The sequence below is a fragment of the Neopsephotus bourkii genome, unplaced genomic scaffold (genome assembly GCF_033783945.1).
Source record: "Neopsephotus bourkii isolate Nb327-2 ecotype Australia unplaced genomic scaffold, CSIRO-AGI_Nbou_v1 NB_1067, whole genome shotgun sequence".
Classification (NCBI taxonomy): Eukaryota; Metazoa; Chordata; class Aves; order Psittaciformes; family Psittacidae; genus Neopsephotus; species Neopsephotus bourkii.
Genome location: NW_026901555.1, coordinates 3,154,712 through 3,180,301, shown reverse-complemented (window position 1 = coordinate 3,180,301; position 25,590 = coordinate 3,154,712). Strand labels below are relative to the sequence as shown.

The 25,590-nt window shown below is 48.6% G+C and overlaps 2 protein-coding genes across 5 annotated transcripts in view; both read left to right on the top strand.

The window, feature by feature from the left end:
• Positions 1–25,590, top strand: part of NALF2 (NALCN channel auxiliary factor 2) — an 86,708-nt gene that overhangs the window by 40,600 nt on the left and 20,518 nt on the right. The gene's annotated exons all lie outside the window — the stretch shown is intronic.
• EDA (ectodysplasin A) overlaps positions 4,594–25,590 on the top strand; it is a 69,771-nt gene continuing 48,774 nt past the window's right edge. For all 4 annotated transcript variants that reach the window (XM_061361967.1, XM_061361966.1, XM_061361965.1 and 1 more), the window contains exon 1: positions 4,594–4,975. In XM_061361967.1, the coding sequence (XP_061217951.1) occupies positions 4,700–4,975 (276 nt within the window). In that variant the 5' untranslated portion in view covers positions 4,594–4,699. The remainder of the gene's footprint in view (positions 4,976–25,590) is intronic.

Genomic DNA, 25,590 nt, shown 5'->3' with positions numbered 1-25,590 from the left:
CCAGCACTTGGAAGACTTTCCTGGAAAGGACAGCCTCGTGTGAGGGTCACCCTACCAGTGGGGTGACGGAGCATGGGAATGCAGACCTGCAAGGGACCTCCCAGCCCCCCAAACTGAGAGCCATGCAGTGGAACCTGGGCACAGTCCCAAGCATCCCAGGGCACACAAGACCTTCCTGCAGCACGTCAGCCCTGATGTGCCAGGGGAGCATCACCCAGAGCTCTGAGCCTGGGGGATTTGCTGGTCGCAGTCCTTGGTGCAGTTGCCCTTCCTATAGATCTGACAGCAAGCAAATCATTCCCTCTCAGTGCTTGCTTCCCCAGCGCTGACGATCTGCTCCGCTTTATCTAAAACCAGCTGGAAGCGCTCCTCAGCAGTGCCACCTAGCCACCCTGCCTCAGCTGCTCCGCTTCCTTCCATTAAGACCTTTGCACTTTTTCCTTCCCCCACCGTTTTTTATTCTTTCAATCGTATCCTATTTTCTTCAGGCCACCTCTTCAATTTCTTAAGATAATTCCTAACACTGTATTCGACCTTCCTTGCATGCAGGCATCATAGAGAATCTTATTAATCTCTCTCTGTTTCATTATCAAGTCAAAACACTGATTGGTAATAGAACCAGCAAAAGCTTTTGCAGAACTCCTTTGGATATTTTGCTTCCTCCACTGCAAGCTATCAATAAACTGCTCCCTGCAGTGCAAATGCGCATTTAAGGAATCTCCCCTGCTCAGCTGGGGGTTGGGTTCCTGCCTTCCTCCTGCATTGGCCCTTGCAAGCCCAGGCGCTGGTGGGACCTCCAGTGAGGAGGGAAGGGGTCAGCAGCAGGAATGTCAAGGCACCATGGGAATCCAGGTAAAGCCATTGCCAGCTTTGCTGCGCCTGCTCACCAAGGAGGTCAGCCTGGCCTGGCAACATCACCCTCAACAAATCCCTATTAGCTCTCTTCCTTTTCCATCTCACCATCCAGATGCTAACAAACACCTCGATTACATGCAAGGTTTGTGAGATATTTAGCCAAGCTGTGTAATAATATCCCAACATTTTATTCATCCTCACCCAGTCTTTTAAACTCTCCCTGTCCCCGCAAATTCCCAGTGATAACCTCATATGATATGGCAAAAACACCATTTCCATTAGGCCTAGGTATTTGCAGAAATCCTCATGTTTCTGACTCTCCTCCTCCTCCCCTGGTCTTTCCTGTCACTGGTGTTAGCAGTTGCCTGAGTGAAATGTGAATGGTTTTATTTTGAACCCCTTTTCTCACTTGAATAGTCCCAACCCTTCTGTTCGCTTCTGTTTCAGCTGTACGAGCTGCTCGTGTTCCTCCTTGCTGAGGAGAGCCACCCGTTTTTTCTCTCCTTGCTCACTGACATACTTGCTGATGTTTCCTTATCTCCCAGGCCACTTGCTGCCTGTCCTCGTGCTCCCCCATGGTCGGAGCCTTGCTCCTTGTGGCTCTGTCCCCACATGCTCATGTTATTTTTGACAGCCGGTATTAGGGACTGGTCTGATTTATATTTTCAGTGCGTGTTGGTTATTGTCTTTGAGATGACCAAGCTGATCTCATGCTATTCTTTCTATCTCATTTCTGCATTGGGATGGTCTGCAGATGTGCCATTATTCCAATTCCAATAAGAAACCGGCAACTCCCTGAATGTCTTCCCTTGCCCCTTGTTTTCTGAGGGATATAAACCCAAACTCATAGATTACTCATGCTTTCTTGAAGTTCACATGCTTCCCTCTCAAAACCCCACACTTCTTCCTTGTTAACTTCTGCCCAAGCAGCTTTCCATCTCCGGTTTGCTTCTAGCAGTCAGAAGCAACCTTTGAAAAGCTGGAGAAGACATCAACAGTTGCATCAACACAGTCAAAAACCTGCTGGGCACTCAGTGCTCAGCTGCATTCCCCTTCCATTGAGCCAGAATTAAAGTCTGCCTGCTGAGCCCTGGCTTCTGGGCACCTTTGTTATCTGCTCTGAGAAATTCTCCTCTGGTTTCTCACTGTGGAGAATCTGCAGCCAATGGGCAATGAAACTCATTTCAAGAGACTATTTACCTATTGGGACCCCACTCCAGGGTGTTCACATCCCACGGGACTGCAGCAAACTGCCCTTCCTCTGAGACAAGCTCTAGGCTCCCAACCCCATCTATCTTGCTTCCCATGCTAGCGATGTACAACCAGTGCCAAGGAACTGCCCAGCTGGTTGTTTTCAGCTTCAGCCTGTAACTGTTCACTCTATTTGCTTTAAGAAAGGAGCAAAGATGATGTTGGCCCACACCAGGGATCTGGCAGCCCAACGGAGTGCTTGCTGCAGCTGCCAAAGGATGCCTGTGAGCAGGTGATGCAGCACATGGTGGGAGCACGGGCACCGATGGGTGTTGATTACCCCTCAGTGGGCTCTGCTCCTGCACAGGCATCCCATCTCCTGGGAGCTCTCAGCATCCACGATATCTTGTGTCAAAGAAACAGCATCTCTGACCGGCAGTGTGTAATGCAGATACAAAGTAAAGGCTGCCTGGAGAAGCAGCTGTGGCTCCAGATGTGACATAACGGAATTACAGAATCACAAAATGGTCTGACCTTAAAGCTCATCCAGTTCCAACCCCTGCCACAGGCAGGGACCCCTTCCACTAGAGCAGCTTGCTCCAAGTCCCTGTGTCCAACCTGGCCTTGAACACTGCCAGGGATGGGGCAGCCACAGCTTCTCTGGGCACCCTGTGCCAGGGCATCACCATCCCCACAGGGCAGAATTTCTTCCTAATATCAAATATAAATCACCCCTATGTTAGTTTAAAGCCATCCCCCTTATCCTATATACCTATATGCTCTTGTTAAAAGCCCTTCTCCGGGTTTCTTGTAGCCCCTTTAGGCAATGGGAGCTGCTCTAAGGTGTCCCCAGACCTTTATCCTCTCTGGTCTGAACAGACCCAGCTCTCTCAGCCTGGCTCCAGAGCAGAGGTGCTTCAGCCCCTGATCATCTTTGTGGCCTCTTCTGGACTCACTCCAAGAGCTCTTGTGTTTGGGGCCCCATAGCTGAATGCAGTACTGAGGGAGGGGGAAGGATGGAAGGGGTTCTCACAAGAGCAGGGTAGAGAATCCCCTCCTTCGACCTGCTGGTCACGCTCCTTTTGATGAAGTCCAGGACATGGTTGGCTTTCTGGGCTGCAAGTGCCCGTTGCTGGGTCATGCTGAGCTTCTTGTTAACCTGCACTGCAAAGCCCTTCTCAGGGCTGCTCTCAGCCCAGTCTCCTCACAGCCTGTATTTCATAGAATCATAGTCATGGAATGCCAGGTTGGAAGGGACCTCAAGGATTATCTGGTCCAATGCTTCTAGGCAAGCATGACCCAGAGTGGATGTCCCAGCAGCCTATCCAGTGTCCAGAACTGGGGAGTCCTTACTTCCCTAGGGAATTTATTCCAATGGTAGATTGTTCTCATTGGGAAGAATTTTCCTCTTGTGTTCAGTTGGAATCTCCCCAGGAGTAACTTGTGCCCATCACCCCTTGTGACTCCTTGTATAAAGGAAGTCTCCATCTTCTTTGTGCCCATCCTTTAAATACCAGAATATGATGATAAGGTCTCCCTTGAGCCACCTATTTTCTAGGCTGAACAAGCCCACCTCCCTCAGTCTTTCCTCACATGGCTGCCCTGTCTTGGATTTTCTCTAGACCCTCTCCAGCCTGTCCATAGTTATTTTGTACAGCAGGGCCCAAACCAGAACACAGTATTTCAGGTGTGGCCTGACGAGTGCCAAGGAGAGTGGCATGATGACATCTTTATCTCTGCCAGTGATGCCCTTATTTGTGTATTTGTGCTTAGCCATCCATCCATCCATCCATCCGTCCCTCCATCCGTCCCTCCATCCGTCCGTCTGTCTGTCCATCTCAACCATCGGTCTGTCCATCCAACCGTCCATCCATCCCTCCCTCCCTTCCTCCTTCTATCCTTTCATCCATCCCTCCATCCATCCCTCCCTCCTTCCATCCATCCCTCCATCCATCCATTCATCTCTCCCTCCCTGCTTCCTTCCATCCTTCCATCCATCCTTCCATGCATCACTCCATCCATCCATCCCTCCATCCCTCTCTCCCTCCCAGCCAGCCAGTCAGCCAGCCATCTCTCCAGCCATCTCTCCATCCACCCATCCATCCCTCCCTTCCTCCCTCCATCCATCCCTCCTTCCCTCCCTTCCTCCCTCCTTCCCTCCCTCCCTCCCTTCATCCCTCCATTGCTCCATCCATCCAATCCAGCCAGCCAGCCAGCCATGTCTCCATCCCTCCCTCTCTCCCTCCCTCCATCCCTCCATCCAAGCCAGCCAGCCAGCTATCTCTCCATCCATCCATCCATCCATCCATCCATCCATCCATCCATCCATCCATCCATCCATCCATCCATCCATCCCTCCCTCCCTCCCTCCCTCGTTCCAAATATCCACCCCTCCCTCCTTCCATCCATCCATCCGCCCGTCCGTCCGTCCATCCATCCGTTCTCCCACCCTCTGCCCGCCCCGGGGCGGGACTCCGCCGCTGTTCGGCCCCGCCCGGCCCGGCCCGGCCCCCTCGGAGCCCCGCCCGCTGGCGTGGCGCTGGGGCAGCCGCGCTGCACGGCGCGCCCCGGCCGAGCATGGAGCAGTAGCGGCTCAGCGCCCGGCCGCTCCGTACTGCGCCGCTCGGGACCGCGCTGCCCCGCACCGCCGGCCATGGGTGCGGAGCGCAGGGGGGAAGCGGCGGCGCCCCGCGGCGGCTGCGCCTGCGGCGGCGGCAGCTGGCGGCTCTTCCTCGGCTTCTTCGCGCTGTCGCTGGCGCTGCACGTCCTGACGCTGGGCTGTTACCTGGAGCTGCGCTCCGAGCTCCGCCGCGACCGCGGCCCGCAGCCCGCAGCCCCGCCGCGCCGGGACGGGACAGCGGCAGCGCCGGGGTCCCCGGCTGCGGGGCGGCCGCAGCGGCTCGCCGAGGGCGCGGAGAGGCGGCAGCAGGTGGGTACCGGTGGGTGCCGGGCGGGGGTGGTCCCGCAGTGGTGGCGGAGCCCCGCGGTGGTGACTCCGTCCCTCGGCCCGCAGCGCTTTTAGCCAGGAAACCTCTCTTGCGTTTAGCTCTGAATAGGGGGGAGAAGCCCCAGACGGCGCCGTCGGGAGTTAAACCTGCGGAGAGCGGGGTTTCCTCTGCCGCGGGTGGGAGGTGCGAAGGGGGAGCCGGGGCTGCGGGGGTCTCGGCGGGACCGCGGGCGCTCCACCTGCTGCCCGCCCTTTTCCTGTCGCTTCATCGTGACAGCCCCGCCGTGTCGGCTCCGCTCCCGACAGCCCGGCCATCGCGGGGGTCCCGACCCGGCGGGGGGGTCCTGCAACTTCGTGTCGTGGTGGGGATCCCAGTGGTTGCCTCTGTCCTCCTGGGGTGGGTTTGATTATCTGAACTGTTCCCCCGCCGCCTGCCCCACAACCGAGATGTAGCCGCCTTTGGGGGCTCTGTATCCCCCAGCTGCCTCGAAGTCAGAGCCGTGCAGGACAGTTGGATTCTGCCACTGTTTCACCTCCCTGGTGCATGGAGCCCTGGGGAGTAGGGGTGCCTCGGGTGCCTCACTGGTCCAGAGAGCAGGAGCAGAGCTGGGGCCTCTGCTCGCAAACTTAGGTCATTTTTTCCAGGCACGAAACCTCGCTGCAAGCAGGGTAAGCTGGAGGAAGGAGTTTCTTCCCCTTTGAGCCTCATGAGCAGATGGCCCACTCTGTAAAGGTGCCGGCTGGCTTTGATGGGGGGTCCTAATGAAGGTCTGGGGGAGCAGAGGCACAAAGCCCTCCCTCAGTGCCCCAGCAAGTCCTCGCCTTGCCGGTTATCGATGCAGGGGTGGGCGGCAGGGAAAAATAGCTTTGATAAAACTGCGAGTTTGGAACCTCTTCCTCTGACTTGGCAATGGGCTGCGCTGGCCTCGGCTGCTCCCGGAAAGCCAGGCTTGTGCCTTCCAGTTGGCACTTGGATTCTGCAGCTTCCAATAACGAAACCTAAGAGAGCATTGAACTGGAGAGAACCTGAGCTATCTGGTCATCGCTTTTCTCCCTTCAGTGCTCGGGCAGTGTCAACATGAAGTGAGTTGCAGCAGCTCGATGCTGTTTTGGGATTCTTAGGTTGCCTTGTAATAGCATGCGGCTGAAGTTGCTTTCGTGTTATCATGCTGGATCTGTTTAGTCTTTAGAGCTCTTCTTTCCAGCGACTGTATAATGAAATACCAGGGTAAATAGTTGAGGCATTCATAAATTACGGTGTCAGATAATTTGTCTCTGGATGTGTATGAAGATCCAAGCATCGCTCGCGTACAGCTGACATACTCCAGATAAGGTAACGCTAATTCTTTATTTCTTCATTTTACATCTGGCCTGTCAGGCATAAGATGAAAAATTCTTCCGGACATATTGAAGCAGTTGGTTGTGAGAGAAAGTTTCCTTGTAGTAAGGACACGCGAAGCACTGGGCTTAACGGGCAGCGCGCAGCTCACAGCTGAACTGCTGGCACCGAAACCGCTCGGTTTGGAAACTGGTGCTGTGACAACATGTAATTAACACTATTTGTAGTAGTGCTGCTCTCCCGTTTCTCACCGAGTTTTCTGCCTCGCCATTCACATGAGACGATGTGCAAGCGAAAACCAGCCGCCTTCCATGTCTTGGGTGCTGTGAATGTGGAGATATAAATGAGGTATTTGCAAAGAGACTTGCTGGAAAAGTTATCATCAAATATCAGGGGGTTCCTAGCTGCTTCCCAACCCATTGTTGTGCTTGTTCCTAATCCAAAGTGCAGTCCCATGCACATGTCTAAGGAGACATGCTCACCTAAATGAAGCAGAAATGACTTAGCCTTTCAAGCAGTCTGATCAATGATGTTTCTCTCCATGGGATGGTCAGAGTTGTGGTGCGCTGGGGGTACCCAGCATCCCAAACCCCATGTTTTGAGATAGGACCCTCCAAAAGGCCTTGTGCTGTGTTCAGCCATGCGAAGTATCGTCAGTGAAGAGGCTGAGGAATGGCTGCATGTGTTGTGATTATACAAGCTGATTTAAAACCAAAGAATGCTCCCTTCCCTGACCCTTTTTTCTTTTTTATTTTTAGGGGCTTTGGGTTTTTCTTTTTAATGTGTTGTTGATTTGTTTTGTTTTAATAGTTCCCCCCCAACCCCCTTTCCTGACCTGAGGCAGGAGTGAGAGGAGCAGGGGAAGGATGGGAAGTGATGGTCATCACTGAGATTTTGGCTGAAATCTCGCCTGGTTGTGTGCCAGAAATGACCTCATGACAGGAGTGAGATTTGGCAGCTCGATAACGCCCCGCTTCCCTATCTTACAGGGTATTCAAATATGTAACTCATTTAAGATACAAGGGCAATTTTTCATGGCAGAGATTGAGGCATTGTAGTTCACATCTTTGTCCCAGAAGCTGCGGGGTGTTGCATCACCGGTTTGGCTCCAAGATGAAAAGTTTGTTAATGCTGCTTTAATTCATCGACTCTCCGGTTGCTGTCCCTCTGAGATGCGACTTGGGGAGCGGTGGTGCGATCAGCCTTGACCAGTGTCATAGACTCCCCATAATCCCTCCAGATGGGTGCGCTGGGGAATACCCCAGTGGTTCAGTTGGTGTGTTCATTAGTGTTTGCTCATGGGGAATGGGCAGCAGGGTGCTATGTACCCCTCATTAGAATAGCTTATGCCTAAACTAGATCCAAAACCCATCATCCCTGTAACGCCTGAGCCTCACGAGCAATGTTTCTGTGCTTTTTCACCAAGCGAGCCCATGCCATGCTGCATTTCTACAAACACTTGTATTCTTGAGAGCACCGACCAAAGCACGGGCCCTTGTGAGTGTCCTGAGATGGGCTTAAAAGTTGCCAAAGCCTGCCTCTTGGCATGAGAACAAGTACCCATCAGATATGGCAGATCAAACTAATTGGGGGGCTGGCTGGCCAGGGGGGGCTGCCGAGTCAGCTGAAGGAATGTTCTGAGCATCAGTTGGGTTACCAGCATTCACCATCATGAGTGCCAAAGGTCTCCCTTGGTCTTCATCTCTCACCTTTAACGAGGGAGACAGGAGTGCTTCCATCACTGTTCCTGACAATACCATTGCTTTCCTGCCAGTATTCTTAATTCCACCAGTGCAACACGTGTAACACCCAAACTGTTAGTTTCTTCCCTTTCCCACCCGTATCCCTCCATCTCCTGAAGAAAGTCAGGCTCCTCTGATTCCAGCAGTCGTTAGGCTGTTCAACCCCATGTTAATTCATACCTGTCTCCTAAAAGCCTGCTTGCTCGTTTGATAAATTACAGGAAAAAAAGCTTTAGAAGTGAAGTAGTATTTTGCTTGTAGTTATAGGTAAAGAAATAACAGCGAGAGTCTGCAACTCAGTCGATGCGTGCTGCTTTTTGTTATATTGAGTGAAAATTAATCACTGCCTTTACTTGGAAAAGTCCTAGGGAGCAATACAGTTTTTTCTGTTTCTGGTCAGGATGCTGTGGCAGAGTCATTCTTGGCGAGTTCTTTGGGCAGTTTCACCTGGAGAAGGGTTATGGCCTGTTGGCCTCTAACTGGCCATGGGAAAGGGCTGTTGGCTGTAGGGGGCAGATGGACATCACATTGTCGTTTACACTTAGTCTGTTGTCCACCCTCTGCCACTGAATGGTCATAACTGAAAACAGGGCATGATGGGCAGGTGCCTGTTGCTGTTTGTTCTCTAAGTAGCATTGTCAGTCTAGTGTGAGTAACTCACTGAAATGGGGGTTTAGAGGTTGATCAGAACACCTAGGCAAGACTCACCTAAGTGTAAAAGCAGAAGGGAATTGGTGCTTGGCTGTGGAGGCACCTTGGTGGTTTTTGCCTCCCTAACGTGAAAGTGCAGTCATTTTGCCCTTTTTTCCACCAGTTCCAGCTCCAGAGTCAAGGCATTCAGGTGTGATTTGCACAGCATGCTGTCAAAGGATCTGAAAGGCATTAATGCAGCTCCAGAGACTTCTCCTTCCCCAAACTCATCCATGCACCTTCGTGCCTGTACCTGGTTCCTGCATCCCGAGCCGGGAGGCTGCACCAGCACGTGATGGATCAGGAATGAGCTGAAACTTGACAGTATGATGAAAGCTTTGAGTGGAGCGTTGTGTTGTGTTGGAGACACTTCTTCAATATTAGCCTACTCTGAAAGCAGCCTCTGTGCAGAGCTCTGCAGGGCACAAACCTTTAAATATCTGCTCAGGGCTCCTGCTTCAGGGCTTCTGATCTCAGGCTATGGGTGCAGGTGGACTATAGAGCAGAAAGAAGATGGTGTTTATGCATGCAGTTCATCACAGGTTTTCCCTCGAATTACACTTGGAGGTGTTGGTTGTAGCTGGAGGAAGCTCTTACAGGGCAATAAAGGGAGACCACAGTGTGTTATCTAGCTAATAACACGTTGGGGCTCTGGTAACCTTCATTCACATCTTAATAATGCCTATCCCTCGACTGAGAGGATAACATTCCTGAGACAGCGTGAGGTTTGGATTCTGTGCCGGGAAGAGGGGGCTGGAGCGGGGTTGCCTGATATCAAATAGAAAACATATTTCTGCTACTATGCCTATGAATATTCTTTGCATAATCTGGCACGAATCCATCAACTCCTCCTTTTAAACAAGAAAATGGTACCGAGCGTCAGGAGAATGGCAGTGACTGCTGTGTTAATTGGAGAATGAAGAATAGTGGGAGCGTTGCCCCAGGGGTTTGAGGTGCATCCCTGCGTGTGTTGCAGGTTTAAGTCACAGTGTGTGGAGGAACCATCACATTTGGCTGTGAAGGGACTGCAGGGCTGGTGCAATGCTGGGGCCCCGCTCTGCCTGCAACACCTTCCTGGCTTGCTTATTTATTTATGGTGCTGCTCAGGTGTGTTTCATTCCATGTCCTTACACCGAGCAGGTGATTTGGGCACTGTTGTGTGAGCTGGGATGTCACCGCTCTTGAGCTGTTCAGCTGGGAGGGCTGAAGCTTAGGAGTTCCCAACTGGAAAGGGGGAAACAGGCAGTGAGGAAAAACAGAAATAGCTGCAGCTCTGGGGTCTCCAAGCACAGGTTGGCTGCAAGCACATCTCACCAGGGAGGGACATCTCAACGTGCTGGGGATGCTGGTGAGAATAGCAAAGAGGTTAAAAAGGAAAAATCTCACATCTAGGAGAGAAGAAGCAGTTGGAAAAATATAAATATATTTAAAATGATGAAGATAGGTTGCAACTACTGACACGAAGCCTGTGTCAGCATCAGGTGGGTTCTCTACGCAGCGAGAGGAGGCAGCCTCGTTCCCTGGCCAGTGGGGGACCAGTGTGAAGTGATTTCAGCAATGCACAGGGAGAAGAGGAGGACAGGCTTCAGCTCATGGAGGAATATGGGAACACTGATACCTTCTTGGGAACAGAAAACTGCAAATAACAGAGGAATAATGCATCAGGACGGTGTTGGCCCCAGCATCCGGTCCATGCTGAGGGGCGCACGCAGCAGCAAGCACCAAGTGTGCGTGTGCTGTAGAAATCATTAAGTGAGCAAGATGTAATTAACAACGCGTGCATGGAGCCACGGTGCCTGCATCTCTTCCAGGCTCTTGCGAGCTCTGCCCTGTCTTCCCCTTCTGGAACTGAGCTTTCTGGTGTATTTTCTGTATTTTTATTTTCTTCTCACTCCGTGAAGGATAAACACTGCAGCTCTGTGCAAGGACTAGGACTTCTTATCAGCATTTATTGAATTCCCTGACGGAGAACGTGGTTGTTGCCAAAGTAAGCGTTTGACTGCCACGTGAGTGAAGTTGCAGGGTTTTTTCCACGATTTTAGATGAGTTAACTGGCAAGCACTCAAACCCGTGTTTTTAAGAACACTCGGTGGCATTCCAAAGTTATCTTTCACTTAACCTCAGAGTACATAGTGCTTTATCAAACTGATATTATTCTAACCTTTTAACATTATTTTTCTTACCACATAATACTATAAATCTTGTCTGCTCTTCCATACACATGTAGCATCTTGTAATGCTAATTAAACTGCACACCATCCTAATTTTGCTCTCATACTAATCCAATATATTTTTCTTGACTGGAAGCCAAACCCTGAGAGCTTCAGAGCATGCAAAGCTCTCATTCCAGTCTTATTATATGTTAATGACTTTGTATTTTAATATCTTTCAACACTTTAAGAGGATGTTATTTTTAGAGGTGTCTGGCTGCAAAAGGTAACCCGTATGTGAGAGGCTGAGGGGTTTGTGTGGATGTAAGGCACCGAGTAAACTCTGTGCAATGAGTAAGTGGTAAGTGTGTCTGTGAAGATGTGTAATCTGTCAGAGTTCATTGTACACAAATACAGCGTTACAGTGAGATTTGGATGCAATTTCAAAATAGTTAACTGTCTTTATAGGACAGTTGCAGTTGTAAGTGCTCTCTTGTTAAACTCTTGGGGAAACGCGCTGGTTTTGTATGCTGATGGTGCTGATGCCAGTTGGGCCTGAATGCTACTATAACAGAAATAATTACTCACAGATGGGTGGATATTAAAATGAGCTCTTTCCATAAGCCCAAATAAAATTGTTGTAAGTGCGAAGTACTAAATATGCAAGACTCTATTGATGAGATGCCAGTGCTATAATGCATTCCAAATGGCAAGTGCCAGTGTCCTCCTGCTGAAGCTGCACCTCAACTGCAGCTTGTTATTCTCCAGTCTATCTGCACTTTCTCAGAAATGGCACTCGCAGTAGGAGAAAGAGAGCAGCAACTTGAAATTATACGTAAATCTGCAAGTGATTTAGCTCTTCGCACTGCGCCTCTTGTCTGTGCATGGCAAGGGAGGGATCCTGCTGCCTCCAGTGCTGCTTTCTTGGTCCCATTAATTCAGGAGACCTGAATGTGTTGAGAAAACTGTGGGGTGCCCGTGCATTGCATGGCTTTGCAGTAGTGGGCATTGTGTTGCATGGGGTGGGCTTGAGCTGCATGGCTTTAAAGCAGTGGGCATTGCATGGGATGGGATTGCGTTGCATGGCTTTGCTGTATTGTGTTGCATGTGTTGCATGGCATTGCAGCAGTTGGCATTGCATGGGGTGGGATTGCATTGCATGCCTTTGCCTCAGTGAGTGTTGAGCAGTGTGACATGTGGCTTTGCAGAGGTGGATGCTGCATGGCATTGCATTGCATGGCTTTGCCATGCTGGGCATTGCTGTACATGGTGTTGCAGCAGGCATTACGTGACATGGTGATGTATTGCATGGGACTGGGGTCCCTGCGTGTTGTGTTGCATGGCTTTGCAATTTCATTTTACTTCTGTGCTTTAAATCTCTCTTGAGACATGTAAAGGCAGTGAGAAAGTTTCTTAAGCCAGTACTTGAAGTGAAATCCACTGCAGAGCATGTAACAGCTCTGTAATTGTAAATTATATATGGGTGGAAGAGTTGGGGAGCTACTGTGGCAGGGCTGTGGTCTGTGTCATGGCCAAGGCTGAGCCACATCCATCCTTGGACCAGCACTGATTCTCCTAGCCCTGCTCCAGAACATGCTGGGGCTTTTGTGGTTGTCCCACGAGAGTTAACCTGGGTGCTAGTCCCTGGGTAAACCTCATTACGGTTCATAATCAACTTTTCCATTGTGTTATCCCTTCTCTTTTTCCATTTCTTAATTTGAATTACTTTAATGTTGGCATTCCTTCCCAGAGAGCATTTCCTCCACCCTCCTCTCCTCGCAGCCCCCTGCAACTGTGCTGGCCGGGGAGCAGGAGGCAGCTGGGTGCTCGCTGAGCAAGAGACCTCCCCTGGCTTTTGTTCTTTCTGTTGTTCTCTTCAGTGTTCTCCATCTCTGTTACAGTGAACGTATGTCTGTAATTCTGCATGGGGCTGTGGAAGCCACACGGGGCAGGCTCTAATGGCCTAAGCACACTTTGCATGGTCCTTCCAGTCTTCTCCATGTGCTGGGATCAATGAAATTAATCCAGGGTATAATTTTGGAGTAATTATTTCCTTCAGCCATGCAAGTAAGCTGCTGATCTACTGCTAACCTTAACCAGCACTGTAAAAACTTTCCCTATGGGACAGCAAAATAGGATAAATCATTTGAAGCTGGTATGTGGAACTGTTGCTGACTGCTGAGACAACAAAACAACAGTTCAGACTCAACAAAGGTATTTTTCTTTGTCATTTTAACCGCAGTGTCAGGGTGCTGCCATTCTGCCTGTCGATGCGTTGAGAAGCCTGGGGCTGCGGGAGCTCTGAGGGGTGGCAATTCTGCCAGGAAAGCTGGAGTTCTCAGGCTTTCCCATTAAACATACCCTATGGCAGAAAAATCAGATCAAAATAGGAATTGCTGGATGTGCAGCTGATGAGGTGTATCTAGAGAGCAGGATGAAAACACGTGAAGAAAACAGTTGGTTTTAACTGCAGCTGTTACTATCTTTTTAGTGATAATGAACTAAATTAGTAGGTTGTCTGCCTTTGAGCTGTGGATAGGCTTGTCTGTGCTTGTGGAGTTCGTGGTGTTAACTCTTGCTGGGAAGCCGGGTGATCCTTTCTAAGGGATGTTCTCATTTTAAAAGGATGAAAAACAGGCTGAGAGAGCTGTGCTGGTTCAGCCTGGAGAAGAGAAGGGTCCTTAAGGGGAGACCTTAGAGCAGCTCCAGTGCCTAAAGACTTGTGCCTGGCAGTGTTCAAGGCCAGGTTGGATGGGGCTTGGAGCAACCTGCCCTAGTGGAAGGTGTCGCTGCCCGTGGCAGGGGGTTGGGACTGGGTGAGCTTTAAGGTCCCTTCCAACCCAAGCCATTACATGATTATTGTTCTTTTAAGCAATGTCTTTATAGCTGACTTGGAGTTTTCTTCTCTTGTGGGAAAGAGCTGTTCTGACTCAGAACATGGCTTGTGCAGAGATGCCTGGGCTGTGCAGAGTCGGTGGTGTTCAGCAGAAGAAGCTTATGAGGAGAGTGCAGCTGTTTGATAGGCGATGCTGTGCTTCCATCCGAGCTCCTCTGGCAGAGCAGTGGTGGTGGCTGGTGCTGGTGGCCCGTCTGCATCCCTTCCCAAAGCCCCTTTGGTTTTGCAGGTCACAGAAATTCAATTTTGAAAGCCCAATCCTATGGGTAAGCTGCACTTGGAATATTTGAGGTCAGATGCAAGGATGGGTGATTTTTGCAGCATCTCTGCCATTTTCTGGGCTCTGGTGGTAGCAAAGAGTATGCATATGGTGAGGAAAAGGTGTTTTCCACACCAAGGCTTGTGAGCCAAATCTGCTTGGTAGTCACTAGCACAGTGTAGCCACAAACCGTGTATCTGGCTGCTGCTTTAAGGGGTTTGGGGTGGATTTTGTTCATTTATTTTGTTTTATTTTTGAAGGAGAAGAAAACCCCAGTCAGGTTGCGGTGTGAGACCACTTTGTACTGGTGCTGCTTCTGTCGGTGTACAAGTACTCTTCTGGGAAAAACTTTTATCACCTGGTGTTGCTTGGGGGTTTGGGGTGTTTGGTGGGGGTTTGTTTTGGTTTTGCTTGTCTCTTCATAGCTGTAAGCATGGAGAATCCCAGCAGTGCTGCTAGTGAGAAAGGTGCATGGGTAGCAAAGAGACCTTCCCTCATGGAAAGGAAACACACAGAGACCTCTTTCCTTCTACGAGCTTCTCGCCTAGGCTATGTAGGGAGTGAATGGGTTTTCTCTCATTTTTCTTTACCAGAAGGCTCAGTAAGCCACAGCTGGGCTTTGCAGCAGGGCTTTGTTTTTACTGATGCAGTGATAAGATTCAGACTTATTCTTCAGTTCTAGTGATGTTGCTGTCTCAGTCAGGGTACGAGAAAGGGAATGTGTGCAGGAAAATTCCTTTAGCTGAGCCTATGGGGCCCAGTACCAACCGTGATCAGCTGCACTTGTCCTTCGTGTCTGGTGAGACACAGCATCAGCAAGAAACACCAGACTTTTGCTCATTAGGTGATGGAGAGAGCCTCTGTGCCACTACAGATGCTGGCAGTTTTAATCCCTAGAGATCCCGTATCACATCAAGCCCTTCACAGCGGGCTCTGTCCCACACATTGCCTGTGCATGCCAGCGTAGGGGCTGCTTCTCATTTCAGGCTCAACACCAGCAGCAGCAGGCGGAGAGAGCCCTGTCCCACTGCACTGTGCCACTGGTGCTCCCGACTGGGATCCATGGCTGCACCCTGCTACCTCAGCATCACCCCTCACTGCAAACATCCCAGCCAGCAGTGAAGTCACGTAGCAAGGAGCAGCAGCCGGTGCAGCGCTCTGAAGGGAAAAGCAGCACGCCCCTAATAAAAGCAGGATCTGACTTCAAACAAATGTGTACTGCACAGTTGTTGTTAGCACTCTTATGTGCGGCTGCAAGGCTTGGACAATTTATAGGCGCTGCATCAAGCGCCTTAGTCGGTTCCATATGTGCTGTCTTTGCGCGCTGGCTGGTATTAAATGGTAGGATGAGCTCTCGGAAGTTGAGGTCTTCAAGTGTTAAATACAAAGCGTTGCTCCTGCAGGCTCAGCTTTGCCGATCCAGGCGTCTGGCACACATTTCTAACAACAGGCTGGATTTGCCAAAGAAAGTTACACTTAGATGCAGCAAATAGCTGTCAGCTCTTTCCTCCCTACTCTGCGAGGCTGCTTTCCTCTTGCTTTTCCGAATAACCAGCCGGTTTGGAAGTGATACAGAAGTTAGGGCTTCTCAGTGCCTTAGTGATGCTTCCCCTCACTCAGCAAAGCCCTGTCCACTTCCCTCTGTCCTCACAGCCTGCTCCAGCCAGCAGCACCGTGCATGAGGGCCATTGAGTCCCTCTAAAAACCCATTGCAGAGGTAAGGGCTGAGGGTCATTTCCAGCTGAGAATAGCTTGAGTTCTTCTCCCCAGGTACCTCAACATTGGACCAAACTATTCAAGACGATATTTTGGCTGAAATATTAACTAGCTTGCTGCTCTCTAATGAAGATTTTTGGGCTTCTGAGCCCAGCTGCATGCAGGTGGCTGCATCTGGGGTCAGAAGAAAACATCTAGAGACCCTAGGGCTGTTGTCCCCCCACCTCATGGATCCTCCTGACTCAGAACCATTTCTTCTTCCCATATCTCAACGTGCTGGAAACCCAATTTTATAAGTGGCAATTCTGGTAACAGTGGTCAGTGGGAGCAGTTTGGCAGTTAAGCTTTTGGCCAGATGCTGGTGAAGGTCCTGTGTGGCTTCAAGCTACTTGTCTGGATCAGGTACTCAAGCAGTTAAATATTCCTGCTGCTGGTGTACAAAAGCAGTGATGGGTATCTTCCAGGGGATCCAAGTTTGCTATCTGAAATCTGGCAAATAGCAAAAATGTTTATGTCGTGAGCAGAAATCACACCCCAAGGCTATGGCTGACAGGGAAGGCCTCACTGACATATTTACCTAGGGATTTTATCGTTCAGTATGCTCTCTCAAAAAGCCCAAACCTCAAGAACAATAGCAACAAAAAGCCGCTGGGGGTTTTGCGAGCAGATGCAGCTTCAAGATAACAAATGATTTTTGCTCTTTGTTTGACTACTTGGCATTTAGTGGTTAATTAAAGCAAGGCCAAGTATGGCCACATAGTTCAAAAACCAGAGTTTTAAAACCACTGGAACGGAAAGCTTTTGCATTAACTTTGGTCTGTGGGAGGAGGTGGGCTGCCATGCCACGCGTTCATCTGCCACCCCATCTGTCCTTTTGCTTCTTCAGAGAATAAAGCAGAATTGCTTTATTAAGAAATAGGGCTCTCCACTATGAAAATCAATACTAATAGTTGAGGTTATAAAGTGTGACATTAGTTCTAGTCCAGCTGTTCCCCTTTATTCCAATATTATTTTATGATACAGAAAGGCACTGATGTGAAGTTGGTCCAAAACAACATGTAGGATGCTCTCTAAGGCTGGCGTGTTTAATACCGGGTAATAAAACATACTTTAAGCATGGGCTTTGAGGGTTATTGTACAAGGAAGAGCATAAGAAACATGATACTCAAATTGTGATTCCTGGCAGAAATGCTTTGCAATGGGGAAATTTTAGTTTAGTTAGGGTTGCTTACATGCCTTTCTTCTAGCTGAAGGGCAAATGACACTGTTAGCATTAAATGTTAGTAACTGACATCTTAACGTGAAATATGCCTTATGTCTCTAGAATTGAGTTGGAGTTATTGCTGTTCCCGAAATCCTTTTTCCCTAGTCTTTATGTGCGCCAAAATGTATCCAAATTAAATCTTCATGCTAGTAAAGAGCTTGGTTGTGAAGGAAAAAACACAGATTAATTGTGCTTCGGGGAAAGGTCTGACAAAGAGCAAGAAAATACATGGGGTGGGCTGGACAGCCCCGTGGTTCGTGTTGTTGGTTCGCCTGTGGGTTCTCGTGTTGCTATGTGTCAGGCTGATGGATGCCTGCAATGTACAAACAGTAACAAAACCCAGAGCAATTTCTTGGTGAGTTTTTGGGGTTTTTTTTTTTCTGTCTTTTAGTTTTTTTAAGGGCAGTAGTGTGGGTTTTAATATCTTGGACTTTTGTGGGGAAATTTTTATGGTGTTTACCAGCGGTTTAGAGATTGAAGAGATTGGCCATGTTGTAAGTGATGCCCTGTTGGTCCTGTATCCCAGGCAGCTGCTCTTGTGGTGGCTCTTGGGTTGGTTGGTACAGCTGGGCTTGGTGTACTAATGGCTTTCAGGCCTTAAGAAGGTCTGGTGTAGGGAGCTGTTATTACCGTAGGTTGACTGAGGGCTTGTGAAGATGTGTTTGACAGCTTGAGTTGCAGGAAGGATGAACAGTCTTGCATAGTTTTCAATTTTAACTTTAAGTACAATGAATTGTGCCACTTGTTTCAGAAATAGTGAATAGGTGGTTGGTTGGTTTGGGCTGAGTTTGGGTTCTTCATCTACAGAAGGTTTTTTCCAACATGATCTATCAGGGCTGTTGCCCATGGGAAAGAGAGAGTTGTTAATCTGTTTAGGAAGTATCAAGTGTTACATCTGCAGAAGATGATCAGAGTTGGGCTTTGTTGGTATGGAGACTTTAGTGACAACATTGGACTTTGCTGCATCCTCCAGCATCTTGTTGAAGAAAGTCAAGAAGCAATGGATTGATTGTTGGGTGGGAATGATGATAGCATTACAGGTTGTGTTGTCAGCTCTCTACTGGGGAGAGGTCCAGCAGTGTCATCAGGGGAGTTTGCCCTCTGTAGTGGCCTAGAGGGTAATTTTGAGAGGGGACTACAGTAGCCTGTGCTGAGCCTTGAAGCAAACTATGGTTTTGAGAGCCCTGAGGCTCTCAAAATAAGCACTTAAAAGACAGAAAGAAAGACAAGATGTCTTCTTGGTAGAGCTGTTAAATCTTTTGGATGCTTTGCTTACTTTTGTGGGTGCGCTTCTTTCTATCAAGAGTATGGTGCTACCAGCTGCTCCTCTGGCCAGCCTGGCTCTGTTTTGCAACAGCTAACTGGTATTCTGAAAGCTCTCGAACTTTGACATGCTTCAGAACTGGTTTGTTCGATTGGAGGCAGTGGAGCATGTAATCTGCTGGGATGGATGTTTTTTCTAAGCAGCTCTATACATTTTCAGTTTATTATATCAGTGAAGTATGTTGACAGCTGTGTGTACCATCCAGCATTCGGGGCTCGTGCCTGGACTGTGCGGGCTGTGTCATGCTGCTGATTCCCTACACAAAATAGCTTTCAGGCCTGTAAAGCTGTCACTCAACCGGTCATGGCTACGCCGAGCAGCGGCTGGGGAGAGACGTCTCCTGCGTTAATTGTTGGGTAAGCAAGTGAGTGCATGTGCTAATTGTATGTCTGTGGCAGGATTTCCCTTTCACTGCTCTTCTCCTGTTGCCTGCGTTCTCCAAGACCCCGATGAAATGACTTTCAGCAGGAGTCGGTATTTACTGCGCTCAGCTTTTGGTTCGCCCTCAGGCTACATCAACCCCCTTGAAAAATCAGACTTTTTCTGTTGGTGCAGCAGGGCTCTTCAGCAGCTTTTCTCCTTTTTTTGGGCAGAAAATCTGAACTAGTTTTGCTCTGGACCATCCACACCTGAGGTGAGGTGCAGCCTCAGGAGATGCTGTGCTGGGTCTGACCATGTCCCGGTGCTGCCAAAGGAGAGCAGCTGAGGTTTGCGGGCCCTCGCTTTAGCTGTTGGAGCACTTGTCTGTGTTTGTAAAGAGCTGCAAGGGGAATGAAACATTTTCTTTGTGGATTTATTTCAGGGGAGGTTGGGTTATGGGTCTTTGAGGAACACAGAAGCAATCCTTGGTTCCATCTCACACCTCTCAAATATTACTTTATTTCCAAGCCTCAGATATTCTTTAAAAAATTGCTTAGGTTAAAATTGAATTAAGCTTTAAGTTTTCATGCTACCCAGTTGGAAACCTGTCACTGTGTATGTTCTCCACTTTGAGAATCCCTTTGGTAAATAAAAATACTTTGCTTTTTCCCCAGCCTCATGCCGAGGATGAGGATTATTCTCAGGTTTCTGCTATCATTGCATAATGCTGACATTTTCAGATTGAAAAGCCTTGGGTTATTTCTTACAGCATCCCAGTTTTCTTAGTTTTATTTTTTTCCCCTGTGATATCTCCAAAACATAACTGTTTGCACATAAATTAAGCAGAATTCTTTGGCTGACTCTTGAGCACACCTGTGCACTCACATGTTCTGCCAATAAATCGCTGCACTTAAACGCTGCTTCAGAAATATTTGCTGAGGAATGATTTTTAGGAATCTGAAAATTATTCTGAGAGTCGGGCTTCTTATATGGTCGTTTGTGAATTAAGGCTACATGAAAATAGGTTGTTGTTTAAGCAAATGAGCTGTTCTTAGAAGTAGTCCGTTGGGTCTTCTGGAGAGGCAAACAAGTCCCGTTTCTTCAGTTCATGGGTAGATTTGTCAGTGCCCTGGTGTCCTCAGCACCCTGTCTCCCTTCTGCTGCTGCTGGGGTGGACTCCCTCCCCCTGGAACCTCAGCTGTCAGGAGAGACTCTTCATTCACCTGTGGTCATTAAAACCACCCTTGTTTTGGTGAGCACCTTCTCTTGAAGACTCCTCCAGAGACACCTCCAGGTGTAACCCAGCAGGCCTGGGGGAACATATAAGAAGGCGAACGGGGAGAACTGTAGCTGAATTTGTTGTGCTGGGTAGAGAAGAGTGTGGTTGAGGCTGGTGTTGGTGTGATGGGCTGGGGATGGGGGCGCTGGTGTGGTGGAGCTGGGACTGGCAGGGCCATGGAGAGCTGCAAAGAGAGCTGGCCAGTTAGGAAATAATTTGGCTTTTGATAAACATGCTTACACTTTTACTTCACAGCTGGGATGGCTCTTGGTTGTTGAGGAATGAGTACTTCTATCGCTGTCTGATTTTGTGCTGTTTGTTACTCCATGCATTCGTGTTACCTAATGGTCAAGTATTTCCTGTAATTGTCTTGACTCTAGTTATACCTGATAGCAAAGAACTCCCTAGATTCAACTCTTAAAACAAATATAATCCTAAAATAATGAATATTGTGGTTAATGATTATCGGGATTTTTTTTGGTGTTCTGTGAAAGGGTGAATGCACTGAATTTTCCAGTCATTCCCTGCTTTTATTTCAAGCTATTTCAGAATTGGAGTGGCCTTAGAGGTTTAAGAACACTATTTATCGCCTGACTTATCAGGAGTTACTGTAAGGGTGATTTCTGGCTGGTAAGGTGACCGTTCATCTGCTGCTGTTAGTATTAACCCATGAAGTTCCCCAGTGAGTGGGGTATGCTTGTCATAATGAAATATCACAGCACCAAGATTTTCTTTCAAGTCTCAGGGTCACAGCCCTGCACCTTGGAATAAAACAGGAGGTGTTTACAGCTCCATATCCATTGCTTCCAAACCGGGAGGTCTCCTGTATGCTGTCGCCTTTCCCAGAGCTCCCCATCCCAGTGACTGACTTGCACCAGTTCAATGAAGTGATGAAAAATGCTGGATTTAAGGGACCCTGATGGATATGCGTAGGATTATTATTTTTAAGCAGTGCTTTTATTTATAACCAGTGGCTAAGGTTAGATGAGGTGACGGGAGGAAAATCCTAAGGGTAATGCAGTGAGCCCCTGTGCACTGCAGAGGTAGGATTTACAGTAGGAGAATGCCCTCCGAAGAGCATGTGTTTGTGCCCACAGCCATTAAGCTTAATAATCTTGCTGTCTGTATCGACTTACAAATGAAAGCTTGCAGTAATTTGGAGCAGCATTTGAATTGTGAGTGGTAGTGATGATGCTGAGCTTGTCTTTTAATGCTGAGTTTAGAGTCTTTGAGGTTTGGATTAAAAAAAAACTTCAATGAAACCACAAAAAAGACATTGGAAGCATAACTGAACAGGTGGAACAAATTTGTTAAATCTGTTATTGGGAAAACAGCAACTTGCTTTTAAGAAATAAATCAATCTGCAGCTCAGTGTTTCATAATGAGGAGTGGGATAGGAAAATCTAAAAATATCTACAAATGAGAGCTAATGCTCTGAAGGAACAGATCCAAACTAGAATATAATATTGCCCATTGTGGTGACAATAAGTATTTTAAAGTTCATTGAGATCCTTGCTGTGGTGCAGATGGGACTTTAAGAGCCAGCGTATTTCACTTGGCTGAGTCCAGTTTTTATTTGCATAATAACTTATTATATGTATTGCCAGTAGCTTGCGGAGCCCCCGGTCAGGGTTGGGAAACCACGATGAGTTCATACTCCTCTGCCTGGTGAGACAATATATTCAGTGAGGAATTGGGAGGGAGGCATCTCTAGCAACTAAGGCAAGTGGTTATGTGCTTGAAATGGCAGGAAGGAACACAGCTTTTAACCCCTGCTTTAGGACAGGGGTGACCTTTGTGTATCTCAGCTCTCCCCATCAAGTGCTGTTTCAAGGGGCTTTGTCCTTCAGCTCTGTCTGTCCCCCATCCACCAGCCTGTAGTATGAGCTCCAACAGCTTATTTTGATAAAGGAGCTTATCTAGGTGGAAAAAGTGTCCATCAACATCTGGACTGTCAGGAGATGGGTATCGCTGCTGCGGTCTGCATTCTGCTACTTGTTATTCATTTTCCCTTCACTGTTGGGCAGCAGAGGCAACTCTACTTCCATCTTTCTTGGAAAGCTATTCCATAGTCTCATCGCTCTCACTAGGGTCTTCCTAAACTTCATTCCAGATTGCCCTTGCTCAGATGAGCAAGGAGAGAGCTCTGTCACACCCAGCTTGGGCATCGCCATTGACTCTCGTGATCCATCCTGTCTTTCTGTGCTCTTTGATACTTGTTGAGGGCTTTTCTGCGCAGGGGGTTTCTCACAAGTGCTGTTTCGGAGTAGCTGCTCCGAAATAACTGAATCCACATGGACAGCTGTTGCTCAGAGGGGAGTAGGTGAGTGCATCCATAAAGCTTCAGTTTTCTGCCAGAGGGAGCATGGCCGGTGCAGCTGGTGCATGGCAATAGCCCTTCTATGGAGCCCTGTGCACTGCGTTGCTGTTCATATGGCACTTGAGGGGGTTTAAACAAAACCGACCCTCTCCAACTTCCAAAATCTGGCTGGGGAGAGAATTGATGGGGTGTGGAGTTGTAAAAGTGCCAGGCTGTTTTCCAAGGATGGGTATTGCCATGCACTGGGATGGCTTCATGTGCAGCAGGCTGACCTAGGGACACGGCAGCATCCCGCCAGCACGGCTTCTTGGTTTTAGTCTTGGAGAAGGCTTAGCTGAAACCAGTTTTGCTGTGATCAGGGCAGGTGAAACTGGATATAGCAAATACCCTCGTCATCCTCTGTGGCAAGTCAAGGGTGCTGGAGCACGGGGCTGCTGCACATCTGCAGTGTTCAGTGTTAGGGTTTGGCTGGGTGGAAGCAAACCAGCCATGGCTGCCATTTTGCAAGTGGTCACACAAGGGATGCTTTTGCATGGCTGGGATTCCCTAAGTGTATTGCAACACGTCTTTCTGCCCCAAACCTCATTGCAAAATTAAAGGACTTCTCTTTTTCTTTCCCTTTTTTTCCTCCCCCTCAAGTAGCTGGGCGTTGGAAAGCCGTACCCAACCGTCATCGACCTGGTTATTAATGTGCTGGGCTCTGGAAGGATCTGTGGTTTTTAGAAACTCCGCCTGTTGCTTTAATGGAGAGTGGGGCTCTGCTTTCGGGGCTCGTGTGGCAATTGTGCTGACTCCTCCTTATGCCGCTGGAAGCCCTGCTTGCCTTCTGTTTCCGTGGTTTGTGAGTGCTTTTATGTGATGCTCAGGCTATGAGAGAGCATCCCCGCTCCAGTCATGAGGAGCTGCACAATGGCGATGGGCTGCGCCTGGCAGCCTGGGGCAGGGGTGGAGGGGGACCCACTGGCCAGGAGCCACCAAGGCTTTAGAGCAGCCAAGGGGCAGGCAGCTGGCGCCCATGGGTGCTGTCGGAGGTGTGGAGGCGTTTGGGGGTACCAGGGAGTCTCTCTGTCCACGCTGTCTGCGATTTTTCAAGGCCAAAGGGTTCATGGAGTCTTTGTGTTCCCGCTTTGAAGTTTGGGTCTGAAAGTGTTGTAATGAGATTTTATTATGTATTCTGGCAAGGTCTTGTTATTTTGTGTGTGGATTTATTGTATAATGAATTGAGTGATTTTGAAATGTTTTGTGCAACGATTTTTTGGAAAGGACATTGTATTTTGTTTATGGGATGTGTGAGTTTTTTTGAAACTTTATTTAGCTTTTAGCAAGAATAATCTTTATTCAACAAATAGTGCAAATAAATCTTTAATTGAACAAATATGTGCCAACTTTCAAACACAGTAACAAACAATGACATGAAACAAGGAGACTTTGGAACAATATACAACTTTAAACATAGTATTAAAAAAAAACAGCCAAAAAAAAAAAACCCCAAACCAAAAATCCCACAACTCAAGAGCCCCTAACAAAGCAGAATTTGGGCCGTAGAGCAGGGCAGCAGCTAAGTGCAGTTATACGTGGGACCTGCCAAGCCGGAGGGAGCGGAGCAGGGAGCTTGGTGCCTCTTGGCTTTCTGGGGTTCCCAGTGGGTTGGGGGGCAATGGTTACCCCCCTGAGGTGGGGTCTGGGGACAGGCACCACTGCCAGCTCGCACCGGGCTGCCGGACGTGACTGGGCTGTGTGAGCGCTCGTAGCTGTGGGGCAATGTGGAAACATGGTCCCCAGCACAGCCGGCTGTCTCTGCAGCCGCTCCAGGAAACACTCGTATACATCCCTGTCCTTTCCCAGCCGCCTTCCCAGGGCTGCTGATGCTCCCCCCATCCCAGGGCCATCTCCAGCCTCTCCCGGGGGGGTGGCAGGGTGCACCACGCGGTCAAGGGCTGCCTCAGCCAGGCTTGGTGTCTTTCAGCCCCGTGTTATGGTCAGGCTCTTTGCAGACAGATGTGTCTTGCTGTGTCCTGCATTGATGAGTCTTGTGGTAGCTACAGACTTGTGCAGGCATTGCTCAGCCTGAGAAATGATGTTAGCATCCCGGTACTCTGTTCCACCTTTTATCACCTATGATGCCATTTAAGTTCATCTTTCACTCTTGTCCTAGCTTGCTGCCAGGAGCAGAGCTCTGGGAAGCACTGAGCTGCATGCACTGATGCCAGGCAGGGGTGAGGAATGGGCAGTGGTGTGGGGAAGATGGGCAGGCACATGGCAGGGCTCAACTCCAGCCTGGGTTGGGAATGGAGCTTTCCATCCCTTGCAGTGTGAGAGGCAGTGAGAGCCTTTCCTGAGATGGGACACCCATAGCTGTTATCATGGGTGATAACAAAATGGTCTGTGTCACATTTGTGGATTATCTTTCCCATAGCTGTGGCATGAAACACTGTGCTCAGGTGGCACCACTTGCTCCTTGTCCCTTCTCTCTCTGTCTTGGCGGGACAGGGCCTGGAAATGGCTAGAAATTACTGCAAAACTCTCACATCCACCATGAAAGGGCTTCAAATGAGAGTAGGAAGCCAAAGGGAAGTAGTTTGCGGTACCTAGAAATAGACTGGCTTATAATATTTTGTGTGTGGTTTTCCGGAATTTTATTAAGCTGCATCCTCCAGCTCTGACAAATTGTATTCCTTTTGACTTGTTCAACTATCTTTATCAGGAGTAAATATTTGCAATTGATTCTGGCTTTCCCAGGGTTTTGCATCAACTCTGTATAAAGCAATCACAGAAGTAAATTTCTCATCTATAAAACATATACTAGTTTCCAAAAAAACACCTTTTGCACCCTGACAAGTGGTTTTTATTCTGAGCATTTGTTTCAGTTCACTTTTTAGGTTTTAGGGAAGAAAGGCAGAGTCACCTTCCTGTTCATTTCTATATTAATCTGATTCTACTGGATTTCTTTCCTTGTTCCAGCACCTTAACTGGGTTATGCTTTCATCTTTATAATGCCAGTAATGATCCTAAAGTATGGAAGGCATTTATTAATGAAGATGCTCATATCTTTATATGGCTGCTGCTTTCCCTGGGGTTTGTGGGTTTCCTATGTTGAAGACCAAATAACTAGGCTGTTTATGGCAGGAGGAGGCCAAACCCTGCTTTTAAGTGGTTTCCTTGCACTTTGTAAACTCAGAAATATCAGGAATATGAAGCCTGATATTGCTTATTTCTGTGGACAGTCTCGTGTAGCGAATCCATTGTTTTGGGGAGGAG